This window comes from Anopheles coustani, chromosome 2, assembly GCF_943734705.1.
Source record: "Anopheles coustani chromosome 2, idAnoCousDA_361_x.2, whole genome shotgun sequence".
Classification (NCBI taxonomy): Eukaryota; Metazoa; Arthropoda; class Insecta; order Diptera; family Culicidae; genus Anopheles; species Anopheles coustani.
In genome coordinates this window covers 75,472,803-75,496,257 of record NC_071289.1, presented here as the reverse complement: position 1 = coordinate 75,496,257, position 23,455 = coordinate 75,472,803, and the positions used below count along the sequence as shown (strand labels likewise).

At 46.4% G+C, this 23,455-nt stretch overlaps 1 protein-coding gene across 1 annotated transcript in view; it reads left to right on the top strand.

Moving 5' to 3' along the window:
- LOC131263910 (fringe glycosyltransferase) overlaps positions 1-22,613 on the top strand; it is a 124,555-nt gene extending 101,942 nt beyond the window's left edge. The window contains exons 5-8 of the mRNA XM_058266189.1: positions 11,431-11,569; positions 22,010-22,190; positions 22,280-22,374; positions 22,461-22,613. Of these exons, the coding sequence (XP_058122172.1) occupies positions 11,431-11,569; positions 22,010-22,190; positions 22,280-22,374; positions 22,461-22,613 (568 nt within the window). The remainder of the gene's footprint in view (positions 1-11,430; positions 11,570-22,009; positions 22,191-22,279; positions 22,375-22,460) is intronic.
- The last annotated feature ends 842 nt before the right edge of the window (positions 22,614-23,455 follow it).

Sequence of the window (23,455 nt, the reverse complement as noted above, 5' to 3'; positions counted from 1 at the left end):
AGACGGGGAGGGGAAAAGGCATGGAAAAGAAACATAAGGAGACGCGCACGAACATAATTATCTTTACGCCCGCGTGCGTGTGTGTACCTTTCCTCCACCCCATCCACCGAGGAGCGAGCTTCTTACCATACGGAAGTGGTTCATCTTTGCGTTATGAGAAACTAATCACCTCCTAATACCGCGTGCGCACATCGATTAATCATGACGATGAGCTCGCTCCTTGGGTCCCCCTTTCCTTGTCTACGAAACCTGAACACACACACACACACACACACACACGCACGTTAACCAGAGTGCGTGTGGAAGGTGTTTTGGGGATGACCCTTTGAAAGCCCTTCTCGGTCTGGGATAAGAGACGAAGAGAAACGCCTCTGTGTTGCTTACTTTTCCAACGGCTTATTTCCGAAACCTTCGAAAGCATTTGGGAGGTTTTATCTTCTGTTTTCTTTTAAGAAAGACACAAAGCCAACGTCGCCCTATAGCTAATCCCACCGAGCTTCCACACTTTCGGCGCTATTGAGTGACAACTTTCTTTCCTTCCCGGTCAACCGAAGGAGAAGAACTTTGAGGTGGTCGAAAAGGCTCGAGGGATTTACAAATATGCATTCACCAACGCCAACGCCACTTAGTTGGTCAACGTGTGATAATAATGTTGTCCACCGATTCACGTGGCTTCACTTTCTCAAAGGGAAATCTCTTTCTTATTTCTTGTTTTTGTCATGTAGTCTTGGATTTTTCGATTCGATGTATTGCACCACAAGACGATATTTAAACTATCTTTAAGAACGCACACAGTTTTGTTCTTGCTATTAAGGTTCATTAGCTTATGGAAAGCCTGTTAGAGGATTACTTTTTATGAGGATTTTTTAGGAAACATGCAACATCTGCATTCTGAAGGACAAACTCTCCATAAACCACAACAGTTCAATCGCCGGCCACCGAACCTGTTGCCTCGTCCTCTTCCAAATGTCATCAGAATACTCTTGTACCAGACACGCCGTCATCCAAAGCGCCTGTTTTATTGCAAAACAGTCGTGTTTCGTTCTATTGTGGCATTAGCGAGCACAAATAACACCATAATCCTTCCATGCCGAGAAAAAAAACCACCACTGGAGACAATACGAAAAACATTTAATGGCGGGCACAAAGGTGAGATTTTAAATGTTATCACCTGCGGACGGCATGTTGTTTTTTTGGGCAACGGGTTTGATACGCCGTCGTCGAAGTCGTTTAAAAGTCGTTTGAAAATCGGGAATAGAAATACGAGCAGAAATCGCCGACATGTGCATCAATGCGTAAAATAGAAGACAAACGCCAACCATAACGGCCACTCCATAATTCCTGCACGAACTTCTCCGATTTGTCCTGAGTGGCGCTGCTTTTTAATCCTCTTTCGCCGGTGCGCACAGTGACATTCACGTTTTATGGCCACACGAGAGTGGGGTTTTATTTTATTTTTTTCAAACCTAAAATACCCGAAACACGAGTCCAGCTTCTCGGTAAAGTCGTAGCAAAACGTTCTAATGCCCACCGCCGGGGCATTCCCTTGAGCCTCGATCCGTTCCGCCGTTCGGGAGGAATTAAGACACTTTTAATTCTTACTCTCGTGAAGAAATTTATGGCTCTATTTAAAACCAAACACATACACAACGGCGGCCAGAAAGTCGTCACTTTGCATTATTCAAATGTTGCCAAAAAGCAGCTGACAGCGAAACGATCGGTGTGACCTTCGCCGATGCCTGTCGTTATTCAATGCACAAACATGCGAAAACATTATCGCCTGGCTGCCTTTTCCCTGTTCATAATTTAGCGGATATTTTGGACACTAAAAAAACACCGAGCGCAAGTCAAACAGGTCCATTCCCGATGATTCATGTACCGAAACGCATGTAAACCGATCCGATTGGGACAGGGTTTGCGAGTTACTGCTACCGAAACGTTGCCATTGATTCAATTTCCCTCCCAGCGGGAAGTTTGTCCGGCCTTCATCAACCCAAAATGCCACCCTTGTGGAGGTTTTTGCTGTCGTCCTCCAAAAGGCTTCCGTTTGTCTTGCCGAGACGACATTTCTCAGGGAAGTCGGGAGAAACAAAAAAACAGCCATCATGAAAGACATGAGCAATATCGGGCAGGGGATCGGTTGCGAATTGATTTTTCTTAATTTTATTTTTCCTCAAATAAGCGGAAGAAAATGGGCAACAAAAGAAAAACCGAAAGGAAGATCCAACACGTCTCGAAATGACCACCAAATGGGTCAACCGGACACTTGAAGAACGCCGCCCAATTAAGCGTCCCAAAATTGTAACATGGGTCCCATTTGGCGTGGCTTCGGTTTTTGCAAGGATCGGACGCGGTTTGGAAAAATATCGATCAGTCGCAAAGATGCCGCATTGGAGTTGTAGACACTCAACAACAACGAAAAAACACTAGACTCAGACGAAGACACGAGGACAACATATATCGCCTTCCTACGAAGAATCTTATTTGGACGATTGAAGTTTTTGTCTTACGTTGGCAACCGTCGGTCGTCGGAGGAAAGATTAAAAATAATCCCAAACCCCAAAAGAGCCACATGATCGGCTCCCCTCGGCAAAAGGATATGCCAATTTTCGCCTTTTTTGTCTCGAAACAATCGAAACCGCGCGCGTTGCGATGCGTTGCGCGGCGAAGAATGTTTTCTTAATCAAAACATGGTCCTCCGCCTTCCCCGTTCCCGAACTTCGCGCGATCGGCGAGGCGAAAAATTTGCATTAATTAAAATAAATTTATTCCACTCGCAGGCCACAAGCACACAAACCGTTCGGTGCCGTCCCTCTCGATATTTCCCTGCTCATTAACACCCCCTGTCATCAATCTCTTAAGCCAAACGCCACACTCTTTCCTACCCGAGGACGTTTCCTTTAATTGGTTCGGTTGCACTATGTGTCAGCAAATGCTGCAGGAAAATACTGCGTCCCGCTGTATCGCAGATAAAATAAGGCACCACTGCACAACGCCCACCCAGCCCACGGTGGGCGCGGGCGGAGCAGAAAAGGGAGAAACAACAACAAAAAAACAGGCAATCCCAAATCTGCGTGCGCGAATCCGAAGACTTCTTCAGCCCGCAGACGGTGGACGAAAAGTCCGGAGCGAAAATTAATCTTAATCTAGCAAACGGGCACTAAACACGCGGAAAGAAGGAACCTCCCCCTGCAGCTGCTGCAGCACTCCACCCTCCCCCACTGCAGAGCGAAACGCCGAAGAAACAGGCAGGAAACACAAGTGGCAGCATGCGCACCGATCGTGTTTGCATTCTTTTTCACGCGTCGCACACACCGACACACAGCTTCCACCGCTCCGGCGGGATGAAGCATCACCGTCCAACACCGAAAAGAGTGAAAGAGAGAAGGGGTGCAAAGTGATGGAAAAGAAAGACACACTGGCAAGGATTTGCATCGTTCCCCCGAACACGAACGATGCCAACGGTGGCGTAAGCGAGGAACCTTGCACTTTATCGTGCAACATAACTTTTACGCTGCTGGCCAACATACATACCCACACAAACACACTCACAAACACACATTGGGTGGATGGTTGGCGTGTATCCAGTGGCGTGTACATGTATTTGCAAAAATGATAAAAAACGAGATACGAACGGGTGAGAGTAGAATGGAAACTCCACTCGAGTGGAATTGCATAAAATATGCCTGGTATTCACTAATTAAGACCAATTTAATCAATTCACTCTCGCTGCGCTCGCCGCGACACGGACAAAACGGCGACGTTGCGGTGGCAACAGTTGTTGGCAAAAGAAAAAAAAAAGCGACCCGAAAGAAGAAGGCATCGAAAAACAAAACCCTCAACACGAGTGCACAAATCTTACTAATGGGCTCAGGCGTACAGAAAGAGCAACGAAAAGATAGCCAATGTTGCATTCGAGCGACGCATTGCGGAAACGCATCGATAGAAAGGAAGAATAAGGGAGGTTGGTGTGTGCTATTTCGAACCTCGAGCGAAGTCCATTTTAATGATCTTCATTTTTTTTTTTTTACCAATTGAACGGCAATGCCAGAGCAAAGATTAACTACTCCAATCAGCTAACCGATCGGTAAAGGCGGGCGTCTTCTTGAAGCAGCATATTCAAGAACTCCGTTTCTTGTAGGTCTAGGCACTAACTTTATATGCGTGACTGCCTTAAAAAAGTAGTTTAATTAGTAATTTATATCGGAACTTTCCACGCATGATCAGACACGAAGTACCAAGAAATACTTTTTCAGTTCGAGCAATGTTGATATACTGTAAAATGAATTTTCTCTGTGCGAAATAACGAACTACCTATTTTTGTTAGCTTGTTCTTTGCATGTTATTTAAAGAATACGGTATTAAAACAACCACTAATCGAAGAGCTCCTCCTAAAACCCACTGCGAACAAAACGCTAGATAGCAGGGCAAGCTCCCGATTTAATTAATCCACCCTGCGGTAGAACCATTTTACTATCGTCTTCAATTACACAATTTTCCATTCCGGCTGCACCGGAGATGCACCGTCAGATTAAATAAAAAAAAGCAGTTGCGCGCGGAATAAACTTGTACGATCGTGGCTATCGGGTGAAAAAATCAAACATGCTCGATCGTTGTACGCCGTGCTCCCGGGCTGTGCATATCTTCCACCACTCACCACACCGAACAGCGAAATGGGATATCAATTTGCGATAGGGAAACCCATCGATGCCGCTCGATCGATGTTCGACAAACAAAACCGAAGCATGCAAACACCACGCCTAACATCTCCCTTCGCGATGGTTGCATCTGCAGTTGGGTTTCGTCGTTCGTTCGAGGATCTTTTATCATCCAAACACCACTCCACGAAAGAGAAAAAAAGGGAGAGAGAGAGACACTTATCGCCAGCGCGATATCAGCGACGAACATGCTTCGCAAAAGGCCAAAATGACCAATCGAGTATGTTAATCTCCCCGTTGCGCCCGTTTTTAATCGCATAAATAAAACATTAAGAAGAAAGTCCCGATGCACGCCCGTTAGTTGTTGGGCCGGTCCGTTGGTCGTTTCGTGGTTGGATAAAATTAATCCCGATCAAGGCCGTCCGATAGTGGCGTGTTGTTGCTGTGGCGCCCCCTCCCGAAAGCATAGAACCCCAAACCTCCACCATTGAGTAAGGGCAGCAAAATATTAACGTTAGTCTTCAGCGCAGAGGACAAATTTATGCGTACTTTATGCGCATATCCTGAGTGCGATTACGATTACGATCGATTATTCGATTAGCCAGCATACTGTTGTATGCCTTCTTGCGAAAGCGAAAGATGGCTGCCTCCCGTTCTGAAAACTGCAGCGAAACATAGCTGCCTATCAGAGATGATCGTGAACCTCAATGGCACAAGCGCTGCCAGCGATCACGATTATCCCTCCGAGGGTTTAGGTGTTTCGCCGGCGGTGGCGGCCTCAACCCGGCCTCGATAGATCGATAAACATTCCGTTAATTATTACGTATCAACTCGCTTCCACACGAGAGATAGAGAGAGAGAGAGCTGGTGGTGTATGTGTTTACTTTCGAAACCGTGCAATAAACCGACATAGGTTAGGGATCCCTGACTCACCGCGGACCATGTCGTCACTCGCTTGGCCCCGTGTCTTGGTAGCTTTTTCTTTTCTGTCGTGTTAAGGCGGCCCCCCGGCTCGGCCTCGACCCGCGTGCGATCATGCACCAGAATCTATATCGGATACGCCCGAAGGTGTCCCCGCTCTCGCCCAGCTCGTCCGGGTGTCTTGTCCGGGCGCGGTCTCTATTTCTAGCTCAAGGGGACGGACCCGGCTGGTCGATTGCTCGTTGTTGCAGGCGCTCGTGTTTGCCAGCTCCGGTTTTATTGCTGCTACCATTCGAGTGGAAGTGCGCCCGGTACATTCGAAAAGCACTCGGGGCACACCGGGTGACCACACCCAGTGCCAGTAAACCGGGATCCTACCGAGGGCCTGCTGATGCTGCCGTGCGGATCGTGATCAATGTGATCGTGGCACGTTCGAGAATGGCGCACCGTACGAGCGAAACTGTCAGCGTCGGTCCGCGTGTGGAAGCCGACCATCGAGACATTACCATAGTAACCCGCTGAGAACCGGAATACCCCGGAACCGGCCCAAAAGGGTGTTCTACTTCTCGCCAGTGGCATGATCCAATCACTTGTTTGCACTCGCACCTTGTAACATGTCCTTGCCAGCGTCCTGGACCCGTTTATCTCACGGTGATCCAGTTCTGGTAGGAACATGGACCCCGTTTAGAACCACCATGGGACTCACTCACGGGGAGGGGGTTTGGTTGGCGTGCAGGGTTTGAATTTTTAATTAAGTACAATTACTTCACGCGCCACGCCGAAACTGATTTATCATCGGAGCTCGTTGAAGGTTGAACAGGAATTGAGGACAGAATAAGGAACCATCGGACGAAACAAAGTGCTACGATCGTGTACAAGCTACCATGCACTACCCCGCACCCTCTCCTCAAGTGTGAGCTTGCATGTAAAATAATTAATTAGCTACGCTCTCCTGCTACGATCCATTTCGGATTGAGGTGGACTTTCTACTTTGTCGCACAAAACCGCAAAAAAAACTAGTTACAGTGCTCCATTCAAATCCAAACCGCCACCGGGAGTCCATGTTGTCCATTTCGCGTGTTCGTGGAGCTCCATAAAAGAACTTACCGAAACGCTGCTCACCGGGAGCTAAAAAGAAACCGCGGTCGAAAGCTCAAGCCGCAGAGCACGCAACTCAATCTCGATCGAGCGGGCAGAGCAGAGGAGAAGATCAAGTAACAAGTAAAGGACTGGATACAAAAAAAAACTAAATCTTACAAGAGTGAGGAATAAGAAGCAATGCGGGTTTACGAGCGGGCATGAACCGTACCGAGAAATTAACTTTACGATCAATTCACGCGAGCATCACGCTGTCACCTCGCGCACCATATACCGCCTGGAAAAGCGATCCGTTTTAGGGCACATAAAAGCTCCGGACCGCCAAGATCTAACCCCGAACCCGTCTGGCCCGTTGGAGTGGAGGGCAGGAGGGTGTTGCGAGAATGATTGAAGCGGTGGCAACCCTGCCCCTTCGGTGACGGTTTGAAGTTGCTCAAGAAGTACAGAAGAATAATGATCCGCACTTCCCAACTTCCAGCGCCAAAGAAACATTGGAGAACCTTTTGGGCTCGGGTCTTGCGTAACGGCGCATGTCTTATGCACCACATTCTTGCCAGGGGAGTCGGGGTTTTGGTTTATGGCGCGTCAGGACATAAAATTAGATTAGAAATAACGACAATCCCAACACCGCACACCGAGCCCTGTGTTAAGACAACAACAACTTCAGTCCGTGTTGAAAACGGAAAATTATCCAATCTAAGCTCGTTCTACAAACATTATTACCAGGCAGCGTTTACACATTACACGCACAGTGGGGAGCGTAAGCATCTGGACGGCAACTACCCTTTGGCTGGAATGACACACGGGATTGGACATACGATCGAGGTTTAATGTTTATAGCGTTGTGATTAAATCGTTTCGGGCGTCAAGCTGCCACACTTAATTATTTCCATCCGATGGATCGGAGATTTAAGTTAAGCTTGTTTTGTTTTAAAGTGTCAAGTTGTATGGGACAGATTTTTGGGATCACCATAGGAGTCCCTGTCGATTTTGGATGAAAGTGATCCTGATTCCAATCTTTGATTTATAACCTCAATAAATTCTGCTGTTCCTCTTGATTGAATAAAGATCAAATTTTACCATCAACCTTTTACCGAACGAACATTGACTGAGACTCTGTCAAAGATCAACTTCCTGTAGACGAATCGATTCATATCGTGACTATCAAATCTTTTCTGCCATGGTTTCTTATCTGATGGACTACAAACCTTTAGAGATAAGATGAACTAAATATCAAATACAGTAAAAATGTACTTTAATTTTGACCTCATTTCGATGCCTCTCGAAATCTCTACGTTTATAGGTCACACAGGAAGGTTCGGGTTTGGCACATCTGGCAGACTGAAGTTTCTCTCGCAAAAATGATTACAGCTTATGCAAATCTAAAAGATACGGATTAAATGAGAGTGAAATGTACAATAGATCGAAATTTTAAGCAATCTGGCCCTTGCCAAACCCTACAGCAGCAACTTCTACCAGTACCGTAAGTTCTCAGCTGGCGAAGTTCCAAGCCAAAGGCTAATTTCACTTATCATCATCATTCTTCCTGTCTCACCATCCTGGTACGTTCGTAAATCTGGTGGAAAATTGAAATTAGTCTCGATCGATTCCGGGCCGTCCGGTCATGTGATATGATTGATTGAATTTTTCCCACACACATGCCGAGCTTGGGCGAGAACGGAAAGTTCACTCTCGCGATCGTCGAAAAAGTTTTCCATTACCGACCATTAGTCGGGACTTTTTTTTGGAGGCCTGCTTCTGGAGCTAAATGTTTCTCTTCCCCGAACGGCTCGAGTTCCCAAAGGCAGATGAACCGATTAATCCGGATCATTTGGCCGCTTATTAGATTATTGGACACCCCTTCGTTCTTTAGTCCTCTCGCGCTGCCCAACCATCGCTCCCAACACACCGAAAATGAGAAGTAGGAACCGGCGGACCCAAAAATTGGTTCCACCAGGTTCGATCTTTTCCGCACGGTTTTGGTGATTCGGCTGCGTCATCGCTACTAATCATCGCATCACAGTAGGCACCTCGTGGAAGTGACGATGGAAGTCTTCAGCGTACTTCCAGGAATTTATCGAGTAGCCGCAGAATCCCACTGTGTAACCCGTTTTTTCGGATCACCTGTTTAAGGTAACCTCGATATACCCATGGAAACGAAACTGTTTTGACAGCTGCGGCGGAAGAAGTGCATCCGAAATCCTTTGGATCAACAGTGAACAAAATTTCCCGTTCTTTTTGTGTCAATCTTTAACGTCCGCAATGCCACCTGATTCAAACGTAAACTTTCCTAAGCTCATCGACAATGTGTGCAGCGGTAAAGGCTCCATTGATTGCTGTGCCTTACGCCAGCTACTTCATATGATGGTGGCACGCATGGGTCCAGTCAACCAGCCAACACCACAGCGAGGAAACCTGCGTACCGGAAGTACCGGAACCTCGGGCTCGAACTATCGCGTAACGATCGATGGTCGAGGACTGAATAAAGGTGTTTCGAAATTCGAATCAACAACCTCGTTCTGTGGTTGCTCCTCCTCCCGAAGGAAGGAACCATCGAACCAAACCCAAAAGGATCGTGAACAAGAAGTGATTCTTTGTAAGCTGGAAAGGGTACAGAAGATGCTGCAAGAGTTGCAGAAAAAGCTGGATCGGTTAGAAAAGCTTCAATCGAAATCACCATCGAACGAATTGTTGGGAAGGATTTCGTCTAACACCGAAATCTCTGGAGGAGTTGGCAGTAGAAGTAGGAACATACGGAAACACTACTGTGGCGTTGGTGTACCTCCCAACCAGCAGTAGCATCGTGAAATAAAACTCTAACTTTAGACATTCAAATGTATCAAAGTACACATGGAAGAAAGTTTTTTCAAATTTCCCAATAGAATTTTTAATCTAGAGCACATCTTTTTAGTAAAAACATTTTCATTCAAGTTCCGTTGTCCTATCCAATTACAGTAGTTCTTTTGGACTAAATCACCAGGCATCATTAGATGCCAAATACCCTAGCTCTAACGGTGTTATAATGGACAATTACTCGAATCCCAGTGAACTAATTCTACTTGTCGACGAAGCTATCGGTATACCAGATGGAATAATCAATTGTGTTGAGCTAAACCGTTTACTCAAGCTGGTTGTAACAAACGGTCAACAAGAATTGGAAAATCATCGTTTAATTCAAGAAAATCGTCTGAAAGCCCTGGAGGAAGCGTTTGCGGAACTAAGCGAAGCAATGGACCAGTTCGAAGATTTACAACCAAATGTGCAAGAAAAAGAAACAAGTCCGGAAGAAAACCAGGATGCTACGGAAACCCGACAAGATAATGGAAAATCAGAAGAAATTGAGTCAGGTCTAGAGGATACAGAAAATCTTGCGGAAAACCTACACAATGATGAACAAGTGAAAGAAGTTGAATCTACAGCAGAAGATAAACTGGAAGCTACTGAAAAAGAACAAGTTAATGAAGCAAGCTCTCCAGGTTTGGAGGAAAGGAGAGAAACGTCAGGGGAAAAGGTTCAATCGGATGTGCCATCAACGATTGTGATCGATGAGACGGAAAAGTGTCACATGAACGAAGAAAAACTACTCACCGTGATTGGAGTATTGGAGGGGCGTCTTGAAAAAGTGGAAGAACTATTCTGCCAAAAACTCGATCGCCTAACCAATGAATTCCACGAGTTCCAAGCAAAGATCGTCCACAAGCAGACCAACCTGGAGGAAGTAACATCGACAGCTTCGATGCAGCACATCACCAACTCTACGGAGCAGATGAACAAGATGGAAAAGTTCTCCAGCCAGCTGACGGAACTGCATCACCAAATGGAGCAATTGCTAAGCCACAAGGATCAAATCCCAGTACGGTTGGAAGCGTTACTAGAAGAGAAGCTGAAAACGGTGGAGTTCGACGCCTCGGGAAGGAATACTCTGGTGAAGCGAGTTGATAATTGTGCAACCGCCACAAAGTCCACATCTCGCGTGAAGGAATCCGCTGCAACGACACATGAAGTGATGGAAAATTTAAGTTGCCTCGCCTGTGATGCGACGAATGTGGTGCAGAGGATGCGCAACGGTGGACGGTATGTGACTCCTCGAACGAGCGCAAAGTTGGCCATCGTGGCACGAAGGCTGCAGGAATCACAGGACCTGTATCCACTGCCTGCAAATCGTCGAGAGCGTACCTGCGGGGGTTCCTACACGGTCGTAAAACCGAATGAACGTGTATTTCGTCAAGTGAACTTGAAGCTCGAAGGCTCCAAACTAGACGATCCAAGTAAACCGCAACACTAGTGAATCGTAGTAGGTCGTTTCGTACGAACCACTTAGAAATAGTCTTCATGAAAATCTCAGTAAACAAAGCATTCGAAATTAGCAAAGTACCCAAAATTATTAGTACCATTTAAAAATGTCCTCGTTACGACCCAAGATGAAACCAGTGAAACCCAAAGTAAGATGCGTCGGTGACGAGGGATTCGAAGCGTCCGGAAACAGTGGACGATGCGCCGGTGGCCATCACACAGTGACACTCCCCGAGGAGCGTATTTTCCGCAACATTTGCTTTAATCGAACTGAAGGGAAATCTTCACATGCGGGACGTCCCAAATTGAAACAGCTCACCAAACAACGACTTTAAACGATTGAAGGTAGTGCGTGTACTAAAATAGAATAAAGCATTATAAACAGGTCTTTTGTAGAACTTTTAAACCAATCGTTCTGTATCAATACTAACCAAGTCGGTTTCCTTCTTTCTCCTTCCAGATGGTGGTGCCATTTTGACGATGACAACTACGTGAACATTCCACGACTCGTGCGGATGCTGGACGACTACAGTCCGACGCAGGATTGGTACCTAGGCAAGCCGAGCATATCTTCGCCGCTGGAGATTTTCCTCGATAATGTAAGTTGAACAATACCCCTTTTAGCTATTGAAGGCATTTTTCCCAATTTATTCTGAAATTGGATTAATAATCCTGTTAGATTTTAAACTCATTTCACCCACTTTGTAACGAAATATCCTGTCTAGTTTCGAACGAACGATGATCAATGGTGTTTCTCTTCGGCAACGAGCCGAAATAAATGATCCACCTGATATCGATCGATCGGTATTCCAAAATACCTGCTACCGTTAGAAGTAACACCACCGAACGTGGCCTTTCGAAAATCCGGTGGCAAAAGCGGGTCAGATTCCATCAGATTTCATAATTATTTCGATCAGTTCCACTTGATCTTCGATCGATGATCACAAATATGAGAACCTGCCCTGGCATCTCGCGGAAGATCTCTCGCATTTGAACCCCCTGTGGTGATGCCGATCGCAGGTTGTTGGTTACTTCCTTCAGATACCGAAGCTCCGATCAACGTATTCCGTCTCGCGAATCCAAGGTATCGATTTTTGGCGACATCCACCATCCAGCCAACGCCATCGATCGAAATTCCGTCGCAAAAGTGGCAAAACTGATATAAAATTAAAAGAGAATAAACAAATCACTACCGTGGCGCCGCAGGGGGGAAGCCACAAGGAATCAAGATTTCGATCGGACGATGATTGAGCAAGGCGGACGGCGTGAACGCAGGCGTAGAATGGAGCGACATTTCTTTGGGCTGTGAATAAATTCGACATCGGGTCTATCAATCGCACACCCGGACCCGGCCAGACCTTGGCGTTACGTGGCCGAGGGCGTCATGCTGCGTTTATGAGGCGCTTCTTTCGATGCTCGACTCCGATGGCCTTCGACGGGGGTCGTAAATTTGGAAGCGGAGCGAAGTTGAACGGAGCCATTAAGGAGCGGGTGATCTTTAGCTGATTTTCTTTCACCCCATCCGGAGCGCCAATTTTTCACCGTGTAAAACGCGTCGAGAAAAACCGCCTTTTTCGAGCGACCCCTTTCTTCCGAGGCCGAGAATAAATTAGCAACATTTCACTAAGCGCGCTGATTACCTCGGGATTACCGAAATTGGATCGTCCCGAATGGGAATGTGGTTCGATTAGCCGGTGCTTTTTAATCGGCCCGGGTGGAAATCATTTGTCGTAACATTTCTCTTCTGGTGAGTAGAGTGTGCGCTCCGCTTCTAATAAATTTAGAGTAGAAATGAATTAAGGCGCATAATGTTCACCGGCTCAGTATGTTTCCTCTGGTTGTTTTTCATTCCCCTGGCATGAACATGGCGTTTGGGGTCGTCCAGCCGCTAATTTAACTGTGAATTAATTTCTAATTTATCACACGCCGTTTGTTCTGTCGATCGCCCCTTTTCCGAACGTTCATTTACAAACTTTTTTTCTTACCATATGAAAAGAACTGACTTTCCAAATCCTCCCCGAACAATCTGCGCAAAGCTCACGTGTGTCCACCGAAGTTTCTTCCTCTTGGAACGATGACGAAACCACGACGAGCTCACCTTAGGGGTGGTGAGGCTCCCACTCTTGAAGAAAGTGATTAAAATGAAAAATAACCCACGAAGAATCGTCCCACGGGCGCATCATTACGTACGGCATCACAAATCTCCCTGGGCTGGGGATTATGTCCAGACGGACACAATAACAAAAAAAAGCACAACGCCACATACGTAGGCGCACAAATTATAATCGATGATTTATCGATTATGAAATTGGTCACCATTGTCTAGGAGCGCCTTCGAAGGTTTCACCGTAAAAAAGCCAGCGCGCCAAGAAGCCACCCCGTCTAGGGTAGGTTTAGTTTTTTCTTGCAATTTTCTTCAACGCTTTTTGATTATTGTCACAAGATGGGTGTTTTTCTTCGCTGCTTTTTTACCTCCTAATAAAAAATGACAGTAATGGCGACCACTTTCATTAACTGCGTAATGAAGACGGCCTACCGTGTCGCCGTGCTAAAGAGCGATTTATAACTCAATTATTTGATTTATGCTTCACGTTGTGTTCAACTTGGTTCCAACGATTACCTCCGAGCTAAAACGAAAGCCCATGGGAAGATTTGAATTATTCCTTGGATAAATTGAAATGATGATGTTCCGGTGGAAAAATGGCAAACCCTGCTACCAATCCGTATAAGCAGGTTAATTCTAAATCAAAGGCCACCAACTAGAAACTTTATTGCACCAAGCCTACCAATTAAAAAGACTGCGAATTGTGGCAAACCAGTGGCAATTTCACAATGCCCGTGCTCGACACGCTTTGGTGCGCAATTTTCGATGCAGTTTTCCCCCAATTAGTGTTGTTTGGCCGCTAGCATCAAGTCCAGGATAACTAGTGCGATTTAAAAAAATAAAAGAAAAAAGTGCTGCTTTTTGTGCTTTTGCTAGTCGTAGAGCTGCGCGAAACCGAATTGTACACCCCAATTTATTTACTTTTTTCGTCCAACAAAAACATGGTTTCGAAATTGGACAGAATTTTAATGATCAGCTAGCTCGAATAAGATTTTTATGAGCTCTCCAATGATGATCGGCGTCCGCCGACGAAGATGAAGATGGCCACGAGATGCGATAAAGGTTCCCTTTCACGCGGCCCGCTATCGATCGGTCATCTCGGTGGCCGCGCTTCGGAGCAGCCAATCGAGGAAGGATAAAAATTAGCACCTTCCGATCATAGACACGGCGGACATGGCGAACGTCATTCTTCGGTCAGCTAGCGTAAGAGGGACGCGGGGAGGGGGAGACAGATCGTACATTAAACCGAACCTAATTAACGGAATGAAGCCCCTAACGGTGCGCACCCTATGATCCAATGAGGGGCCGCCCGCCAAACGGTTCGGGGCGACCGGATGGCTGCGATTTTATGGTACGTTAAATCAAATCCCCTCCGCCCAGCCGGACCCGGGGGTTGATCCGATCCGCTACGGGATATCGGCGTTGTCGGCGCGTTGATTCTAATGCGATTTTCTTCGATGATTTGACGGGTGACGGATTGGCGTCGGGATTGAATCGGATGCCGGGACAGCGCACGGGGCAGCAAGAGGGAGGGAGGGAAAGTCACACATCAGTAGCTCCACGCCTCGGTAGGCCTCTAATCGGCCCACGACCGTTTTCGGCGTTTCGATATCAAACGGGATGGCGGTTGATTTTTTTTTTTCTTTACTCTCTAACTTTAATTGTTAGAATCATTTCCCTGCCGTTTCGGAGTCGGGCCAAGAACGCAGGATTTTAATTGACTGATCACATCTTTTGGGCCGCTGCTTCGCCCCGCGAAGAGTATATTTGTGGTCATGCCAACGATACAACGAATGGACAATTCCCAGTTCAAATCCAATCCATCTGCTCGCATCACTCAAACTTACACTAGTTCGTCCCAGTGCGTTACTAAACTTACCCAACTGGACGAGCAACAAGTTCGACTCCCGCGTGAACGCGTGAAACAATTCGCGGAAAGAACCGCCAACTACCAGAACTGGCCACAAATCTCACCAAATTGCATGTTATTACCCCGGCCGGGTTGTTGGCGCTCGGGCAGCCCTTCGGACGACCCTTCAGAAGACAACGGTACGGCCGCTAGGGCATCGTAAATTATGCTACAATTACTCACACAACCCACTCAGCCCGAAAATGGTTGCGGAAAGGGGGGCTGGGATGGAAATTCAAAATCCCCCCGAAACAGGGGTTGGCAAAAAGGAAGGAGGAGGAGAAAAGTGAAAATGAAAGAAAAAAAAATTAGGACAATTGAGAAAACAAAAATATTCAACCCAGGTTTCAAAAGATTGAGGCACCTTTTATATCGCTAATTTTAAAAGTATTGCTAAAAAAATTATTTTGATACTGATATTTACTAACAAATTCACAGTTAGTAGTTTTAAAGGGCAATTGGATCTACTTTTCGCAATTCAAAAATATGTGATAGCAGAACTGTTTAAATCAGGATCATTGAGCGAGCCGCAGGTTGCCGACCACTGCCTTTTGCTAGAAAAAACCTAACGCAACCCATCACCAACCTGTTGCACAATGCGCGTTCGGAACGATTGGCTTCGGAATAAAACATTCTTCATTCGTGTCGTTGGAAAGGGCTCCCCTTTTCTTCCACTTCACTTCCTTCAGCTGAATTTCTTCACGATCATCTAACGGAAAAGCTCTTTTTCCCCCTTTTTGATCTTGATCGTCAGCTTGGGAGCCCCAGTCAAAGGTTACGTTGTCCGCAATTGTCCGACGCGATGGAAAATTGAGCAAAGTGTGGAGGGTGCGCGGAAGTCAGGGAGGGAGGGGAGGGGGGCATTTGAGCTCGCCAAAGTGGGCAATTGATTTTGACGTTTCCGACATCCATCATAATCCGGTCCGTGTGCGCGCGCGCGCTCGCGCGATCCAGAAAGAAAACAGAATGCGCCCGACAATTGACGGCTGCTTTCGGTTGGCTGACGGCGTTGGGTTGTTTAGATTTTCCTCCCCAGCTTGCCCCCCGGAAGGAGGTTTGGCCTCTTTCTTGCTGGATCCTATTGCGTCGCGTTTGTAACCACGACCAATTACAGGTTTACTTACAGGCTCGCTCGGCTTTGGTTGCTTTTCTTCGCTTTTCCCGCGTCGAATCGGAAGTAGCACAGACTGACGGCCACCATTTCGCGCTGCCAAGGATTGACAGCATGAATCCGAAACCGACTGGTAACCCATTCGCTCATCAATCGCGGTGGACCCCGTTTGCTCATTATTTCCAACATCCCTCCCCCGAAATTGGTGCATAAATCTGATCAGCGATGGCCGAAGTTGAAAGCTTAATGCCAGCCGTTTCTTTTTCTTGCTCGAATTTACCAGAGCAAACACACCGACAAAAAAAAACAACAAAATTAATATAAATACAAACGGTGGCAGGAAGCGGCCAGCAGTAACAAGCCGACGGCTCGGATCACGGCAATTGATAGGAATTGGGAGGCATCAGAGGGATCATTCGTTTGCGACTCGAAGGCTACAAGAGAACAACAGTTCTCCCTCCTCCTGGCAGCTCGGAGCTGGCACCGGAAACTTCTGATCCAACATGGTCACAGATTTACCGGGCATGATAAATCCTGCCCTCTACTGTTGGACGCCATAAGAAATGGGACCTAAATTGCGACGAAAAATTGCTCCAGCTCGCGACAAAACCCCAACGAGAAAAACTTAATCAAGATTACATTGAAACGATTTTGGGGAGATTTTTCTTGTTTTCCTTCTTTCCTTTGCTGGATATTCGAACCGGTATAAAGTCAGCAAATGAAATTTGATGATGAACGGAAAGGAAATGTCACATTTATTTACCGACAGTTAAGCGGGGCTTTGATTGGGCCGGGATGGGGTTTTCAGGCAGTCGGGCATTCGCTTGCGGCCGACGGAAGAGAGACTGTCCACCACTTTGCCGATGTGTCCTTCCGTGGGGTTGGGTTTGTGCAGCTAAAGTCATGTATTTGACGCAAACCTTTCAATTAGCGGACAGTGGCCACCATAATTTGTAAGAGACTTCCTTTGGTAAATCGCTTTTATCTACGAACGTTCGCTTTCGACCAAAACACGTTGGATTAAAATATTTGTTTACCAGCCCACAAAGATGTTAGAAAAAGGCTCACTTACTACAGTAAACTACTTTACACTAAACTACAGTAAAGAAATGGAAAAACAAATTTGCACCGTGTATAGTATTTTTGCAAAAAAAAATTCACAATTTTGTTCGTTATTGAAATGATAAATTTACTAATCTATTGCTATCTTTTAATTAAATTATTTTGAATTTGGCGTTGAAGCCCTCTTTGTTACTCCAAGTGTCTTCTACTAAATAAAATACACGTTAAAATATACGTTTTTGAATAATGGAATTATATTTTTCCAAAAATGTTGATCAAAATGTTGCAATGCTACGTGTTTCCTTTTCCATTTTCGAAAAGGACAACTTTTAATAAGAATTAATCTTTCGAGTTTTCGACCAAATAAATGATGCTTCTCTTGAAGCAACCAACGGAACAACTGTTCAACATGGCAAGTGACATGAAGTCGCTCCCGAGGACCACACAAATCTACATCTTATCAGTGCACACAAATCTGCACGGTCATTGACGCCTCCACACCCGAAGCCGAATGCCCGTGCTTTGATTCATTTGTCATTCGACTCAGCGATTCTGTGTGTCCTTTACCGACTTGAATTTAGAATGCAACTCGAGTAAGTGCTTGTGAAGATCGCGCCTTAAGATGAGTCCAAACGCCAAAGAAGAAACAGGAAGTAAAATGAAAAGACAAAACGGGAAAACTCCCACTTACTAACCACAGCCAACTTCGTCGTGTAAACAAATTGGCACTGCAGTTTTAAAAAGCAAATAAAATTACCCCAAACACGTGTACTTGCTTTCGGTAAACCAGGATTCGTGAACACCTTCCAGGGGTCCCTAACGGTTGGCGACAAACGACGCAGGATGATGCGTGAGATCAGCCGTAATAATGCGAACCGACGCCAACGCCTTCAGCCTGAACGGAAACCTGAAGCCGCGGAACAACGAACGTCACGCACGGTGCAAAGTATGAATAATGATCCGCGCGGAACGACGGTCCAGGGCTTTGGAAGGAAACGACGACTGACCACCAATCACTCAACGGAAATCATTACCCAGTGGAAAGAGACCCAGGGGACGGAAGCTGAGTGAGACGATGTCCACAGACGGTGGACACATGTCCGCCAGAGCGTCTGTATGTGTGTGTGTTTGTGCGTTTCCGATCGCCGGATAAGCCTGCTGGCACCCGGACCATGTTTCGGATGGGATGTCCGAAAACGAACAAAAAAAACCCCTTTAAAACATGTCCCCCAGAGCGCCCTGGGAGCGTTTGCGCAGTCACTTTGCGTAATCATAAAAGTGGCGCAAACGGACAACACAAAAAAAAAACAACCAAAATTGCCACCACGCAATGACACTCTTTATTTTTTTGCGGGAACATTGCTGGGGGGGACATTTTCTTCTCAACCTTTTTTTTAACTGGCCGTTCTTCTCCGCCAAAGCGAAAGATCTACACGTTTCTGATAGCAAACGGCAGCTCGTTCGGTAGCCAAATTGTCTTTCTAAAAAGAAGTCCGAACAAAAAATAAAGAGAAAAATATTATTAGCTTGTTTCTGCGTGTTTATCTCGTTTTTTCACCACTTGAAATCTTCCGGCGATGACTCTCGGGAAAAGGTGAAGGAGACGCGACCAAAGAATGCTGCTGGTGGATTGATGATTAATTGATTGAAGATGGAACGCAGGGGACATTGTGTGTCTCTCCCCTCTCCGTCCCGGGACGAAACCGGCCACTCGTCAGGGTTTACGATTGATTGAACATATCAATCAAATAGCCAAACCGGAACAGGGAACGCACTCGAAACCCGATGCTGCGGGTTTCTAGGCAGACGAGACCACAGCCCGTAAGCATCGGGGGTTAATTTAATCCAATTAAACTAAAACCTCTTCTCGTCCCTCCTAAAGGCTGTGTAATATTTCTGCGCATTTGAATGGTTCCTCTAGCGAGGTTGCATTCGATATTCCGCATGCACCCAAGGGGAAGTGAATTAAGCGGGTTGGATTTACATGTTAAGAAAAACAACACGTCTGAAAAATGACCACCACCACCTTACAGGAGCAAGCAAGGGAGAGAGGGGGATCGTGAAGGGAATGGATGGACTGTCCATCAACCAGAAACCTCGCCGCTAAACGATGACTGACAATGTCCGGTGGTGGTCATTGGTTTGTGTCGTTCGTTCCGGCGAAACGAAAAGCGATCGGGCTGAGGAAAAGCGAAGGGATGATCCACATCCGCCCCCGGTGGAAGCATAAAACAATAGCCACCGTTCCCCCGGGCGGGACGCGATGATCGCCGGACGCTGGCATTCTCGAATTATGTCAACCGAGCGAAGGTGAGCTCGTAAATCATCGGTCACCCAAAACTCAAAACAAACCGTCGGAACAGGAGTCGGAAACAAACCTTTCGGGGAGAAAATAAATTTCACCGGAATAAAAAACAAACCAGCAAAGGGTAAGGAGGGTCACCAGGAAGGTGCAGAAGGGTTTGTAACTTGGAGGACAAGAAAAATCCATACACCTACGCGAGCAAAAACTGGAACGAAAAACAGAAAACAAAAGGAAAAAACCCACAACAACCCACTCGAATAAGACACCACGACTCGTTGAGGAAAGCGCAGGGGGAGGGAATGTGTCCTTAAGAACGCGACGATGGCCACTCGAAGCCAACGGTTTATTTCCGACCCGGATGGGCAGCGGAGAGACGGAGGCCAATTGACCAACCGAAACGAAGATCAGTGTGGTGCGGTTTGTCCCTTTTCTGGCTGCCAAAGGGATGCTTGACAACTATGTCCCGGGCTCGCTCTAGCTACTTTGGCGTTTTTGTTTTATTATCTCGTGATTTTGTTTGATTTCTGGCACAGCGTACTCTTTGCTTATGGGAACTATGGACGCCAAAGGTGGACGAAAGTTCGTACAAAACACTGTGCAAACGATGTATCTTGGGCCACAGGTCTTGAAGTCAGTTTATCCCTGAGCTGCTCAATTTACTCAAAAAACAATTATTTTCATAAATACTTATTTCCATGGTGGTGGAGTCGAGGAAAAATAGAGATGAGTGAAATAATTGGAACAAAACAAAAATAAATTTATAAAACTGTACTCTTGTACTGTGAGTAGTGAAAGTCCTCTGGTAAAACTAGAAGGATCCCCCTCTCCCCTCTAGCTAATACGTTTGAAAATATATTAAAATCGAATGATCGAAAACATGTATTTCATCCTGCTACAACTTTTGTCCCTTCCCTCAAACGTAGTCAAGCCCATAGTCCCTTGATCGTCTTTGAGCCGCATTACGGGCAATGAAATGATGAGCTTCCACCGCGACCGTGCTCCACAAACAAACAAAGTCATCCGATCGGGGCCGGAATATTTGTGTTCGTACGTTCGCGTACGACCGATCCACTCGGATGCAGCATCATAAGCGAAATGATGAAGTGAATGATAAATAAACCCATTCCGCGACCCAGCAGCCACCCTTCAGGGTTGGTTTCTGCAACCGAGGGGGGGAGGGAGAGAAAGCAAGTGGAACGACACGGAGTGTCACCTTCGAGTTGCGCACCGTCGACGGTTCCTGCAGTCGGCGAATGTAGTCGCACACATCGGTCAGCTCCTCGTCAGTTCTCGTCAGCACGCGAGAGGAAAAAGAAGGTGGTAACGAGGAGTGGATGGGGGGGCTCAAAACAAAAACATAAACCTACTAAATAAATAATTCAACACACGCCACGGCGCGCAAGAAGAGTCAACCCAGTGCGGTTCCATAACACACACTCGTCTTGAGGCGAAAGATGAACTTCGGTCCAAGTGTGGCTTCTGGTCGAACAGTACGGGGATGCTGTGGATCAAGTGTCTTCCGCCATGCAACCATTGAACCTTCTTTTTCTCTGCCTCTCTTTTGCCCCGCTTCATTCCCATCCATTTTCCACCATAATTCCACCGAAATGCATTTAATGTGTAACGAAAGTTTGAACCACCTTCTCGCTGATCTTTTTCAAGTTTGCAAGTTCGATTGTTTTACGTGCGGGAAGGAAAGATAACGGACGATAGAAATCAAAACAACAACCCCGTTGCAGTGCACACCATCGTCATGAATAAAGATCGTCACCACGATCGATCAATCCCGGGCGGCAGCAAACGGCGTGCTTATCGGAATCGGCCCGGAAAAACGGTTACGAAAAACCGGGCACAAGAATATCAATCAAACGAGCTCGAGTTTGGGGAGAAATATCTCGTGAAGATCTCGGTTTCCCATCGTTGTACGGTGTTTTCTTTTACTTTTACTCGAGACGCAATGGTTTTTCGGGTCGATTTTGGTTTGGGGAACCGAATTGAATTAAAATCGAAACAAGTACCGCCGGGAGCCTCCCTTGTTTGGTTTATCCAGCCAAATATGGGTTTCGAGTTCGAGTTTTAGATTCGTATCAGAAGATCGTATTCGGCAAAGAAGAATAGTTTTTGTAAGTTCCTCCTTCGGCGAGTCAAATCGAGCTCGAAGTGAAAGACTTAATCAAAGGCGGAGGCTAATTTCTTCGGAAAAGTATCTAACAATTTAGTTTAAGCACTCATTTTGAAGCGGACGAACTCCTCCTCGTTTATCTAAATTAAAGCCCAAACCATCAATTGGCTTGAAACAATTCCTCCGGACGGCCGGCGGAAACCATTCTGTTGTGTTTTCGCGACCAATTTGGCGCAATTCGTTCCGGCTGCACTCCGTCACTCGAGGTCACAGTCTCAATAAGCTTCAATTGATTTGCCCAATCAATTCCCCTTTGAGCTCCCCCCTTTTGTTTTTGGCTCACACTCCTCTCCATCTTTAACTTAAATGGTTGATGGCACCCAATTTCTAATGCATTCTCTTTCTTTTCACTTTCTTCCCGAACAGACCAAAACTTCGACGGAGGTGAACAAGAAGGTGACGTTCTGGTTCGCGACCGGTGGGGCAGGATTCTGCGTCAGCCGGGCGCTCGCCTTGCGCATGATGCCCGTCGCGGCCAGCGGCAAGTTTGTCGCGATCGGCGATAAGATCCGCTTCCCGGACGACGTTACGATGGGGTTCCTGATAGGTAGGTCTAGAAAGAAACCGAAGAAAGAAGCTCATTTGTATTTCGTTGCGTTTAACCTGTGAATTGTTGTTTTACTTATCTCTGCTCAGAACACATCCTAAAGGTGCCGCTGACTGTGATCGACGCGTTCCATTCGCATCTCGAACCGATGGAGTTCATCCGACCGGAAACGTTCCACGATCAGGTAACGTCCACGTGCTTTTGCCCGCCCGTCGGTGGTTTGTGTCTTCGCTAACACACGATCCTCTTTTCTTTTTCTCCCGATCACAGGTGTCATTCAGCTACGCACGGATGCGTGACGAATGGAACGTGGTTAAGGTGGATGGTTTCGATCTGAAGACGGACCCGAAGCGGATCTACTCCCTGCACTGCTACCTGTACCCGTTCTTTAGTATCTGCCCAAAGTCGATACGGCGACGATGATGATAAGCAGTGACACATCAGACAATTTTTTGGTGATCTTCAAGCCATACCCGATTCACCAGCAAGCAAGCATGCAAGCAGTTAGAGCCAAATCAAAGGAATAAGTTTACGGAGGCGCACGTCAAGCAAAAGTAGATGCGTACAGGGGGGAAGAGGCTGCCGCTGGGAAACAACTGCAACAACTCCCCCCCGGATAGGCTGTAGGCTGTCGGAGCGGGAGTGAGCAACTACTTTTAAACTGTGATCGCTCGGAAAAAAAAGCGCAAACCCGAGCAGGAGGAAATGGTCGAAGTGAGGCGGAGCAAGAAGGCAATAATAATAGTAATAAACTGTAACAAATTGAACGTATTAATGGAAGAAAATGCACACGAGCGTTAAACACTAATAGATCGATGTCTCTAAGGTCTGGAAAACCATCCAACAACAACCGGTAAAGGAACACCAAGACCGCACGGAGATGATCATGTCTTAATGTTTGTACAGTGGGCCACAAATGTAGGAGTTTTTTTTAGAAGATTTTCTTCGCACCCTAGGGCAGCTTATATATACAATCTCCAATACGAGGGAAATCCCCCAATACCCAAAAAACAAACAATCAACTTTGGGTACCGGTACTACTGGGAAGCAAATTGTTGCTCACCCTAAACGCTGAATAATTTATCGGAACGACGATCGATCGATTATCAGTCTAGTCTTCGCATGTAGGATAAGAAGCAATTGTTCCATAGTATTGCTAAAGGCATCCCGTTTCCGCAGGACCTGCCTGTAATATTAGTCTGTTTCCTTCTTCCAATCCTTAAAAAGAATTGCTACCGAACGAGAGTATAGATCTTCCGATGGTT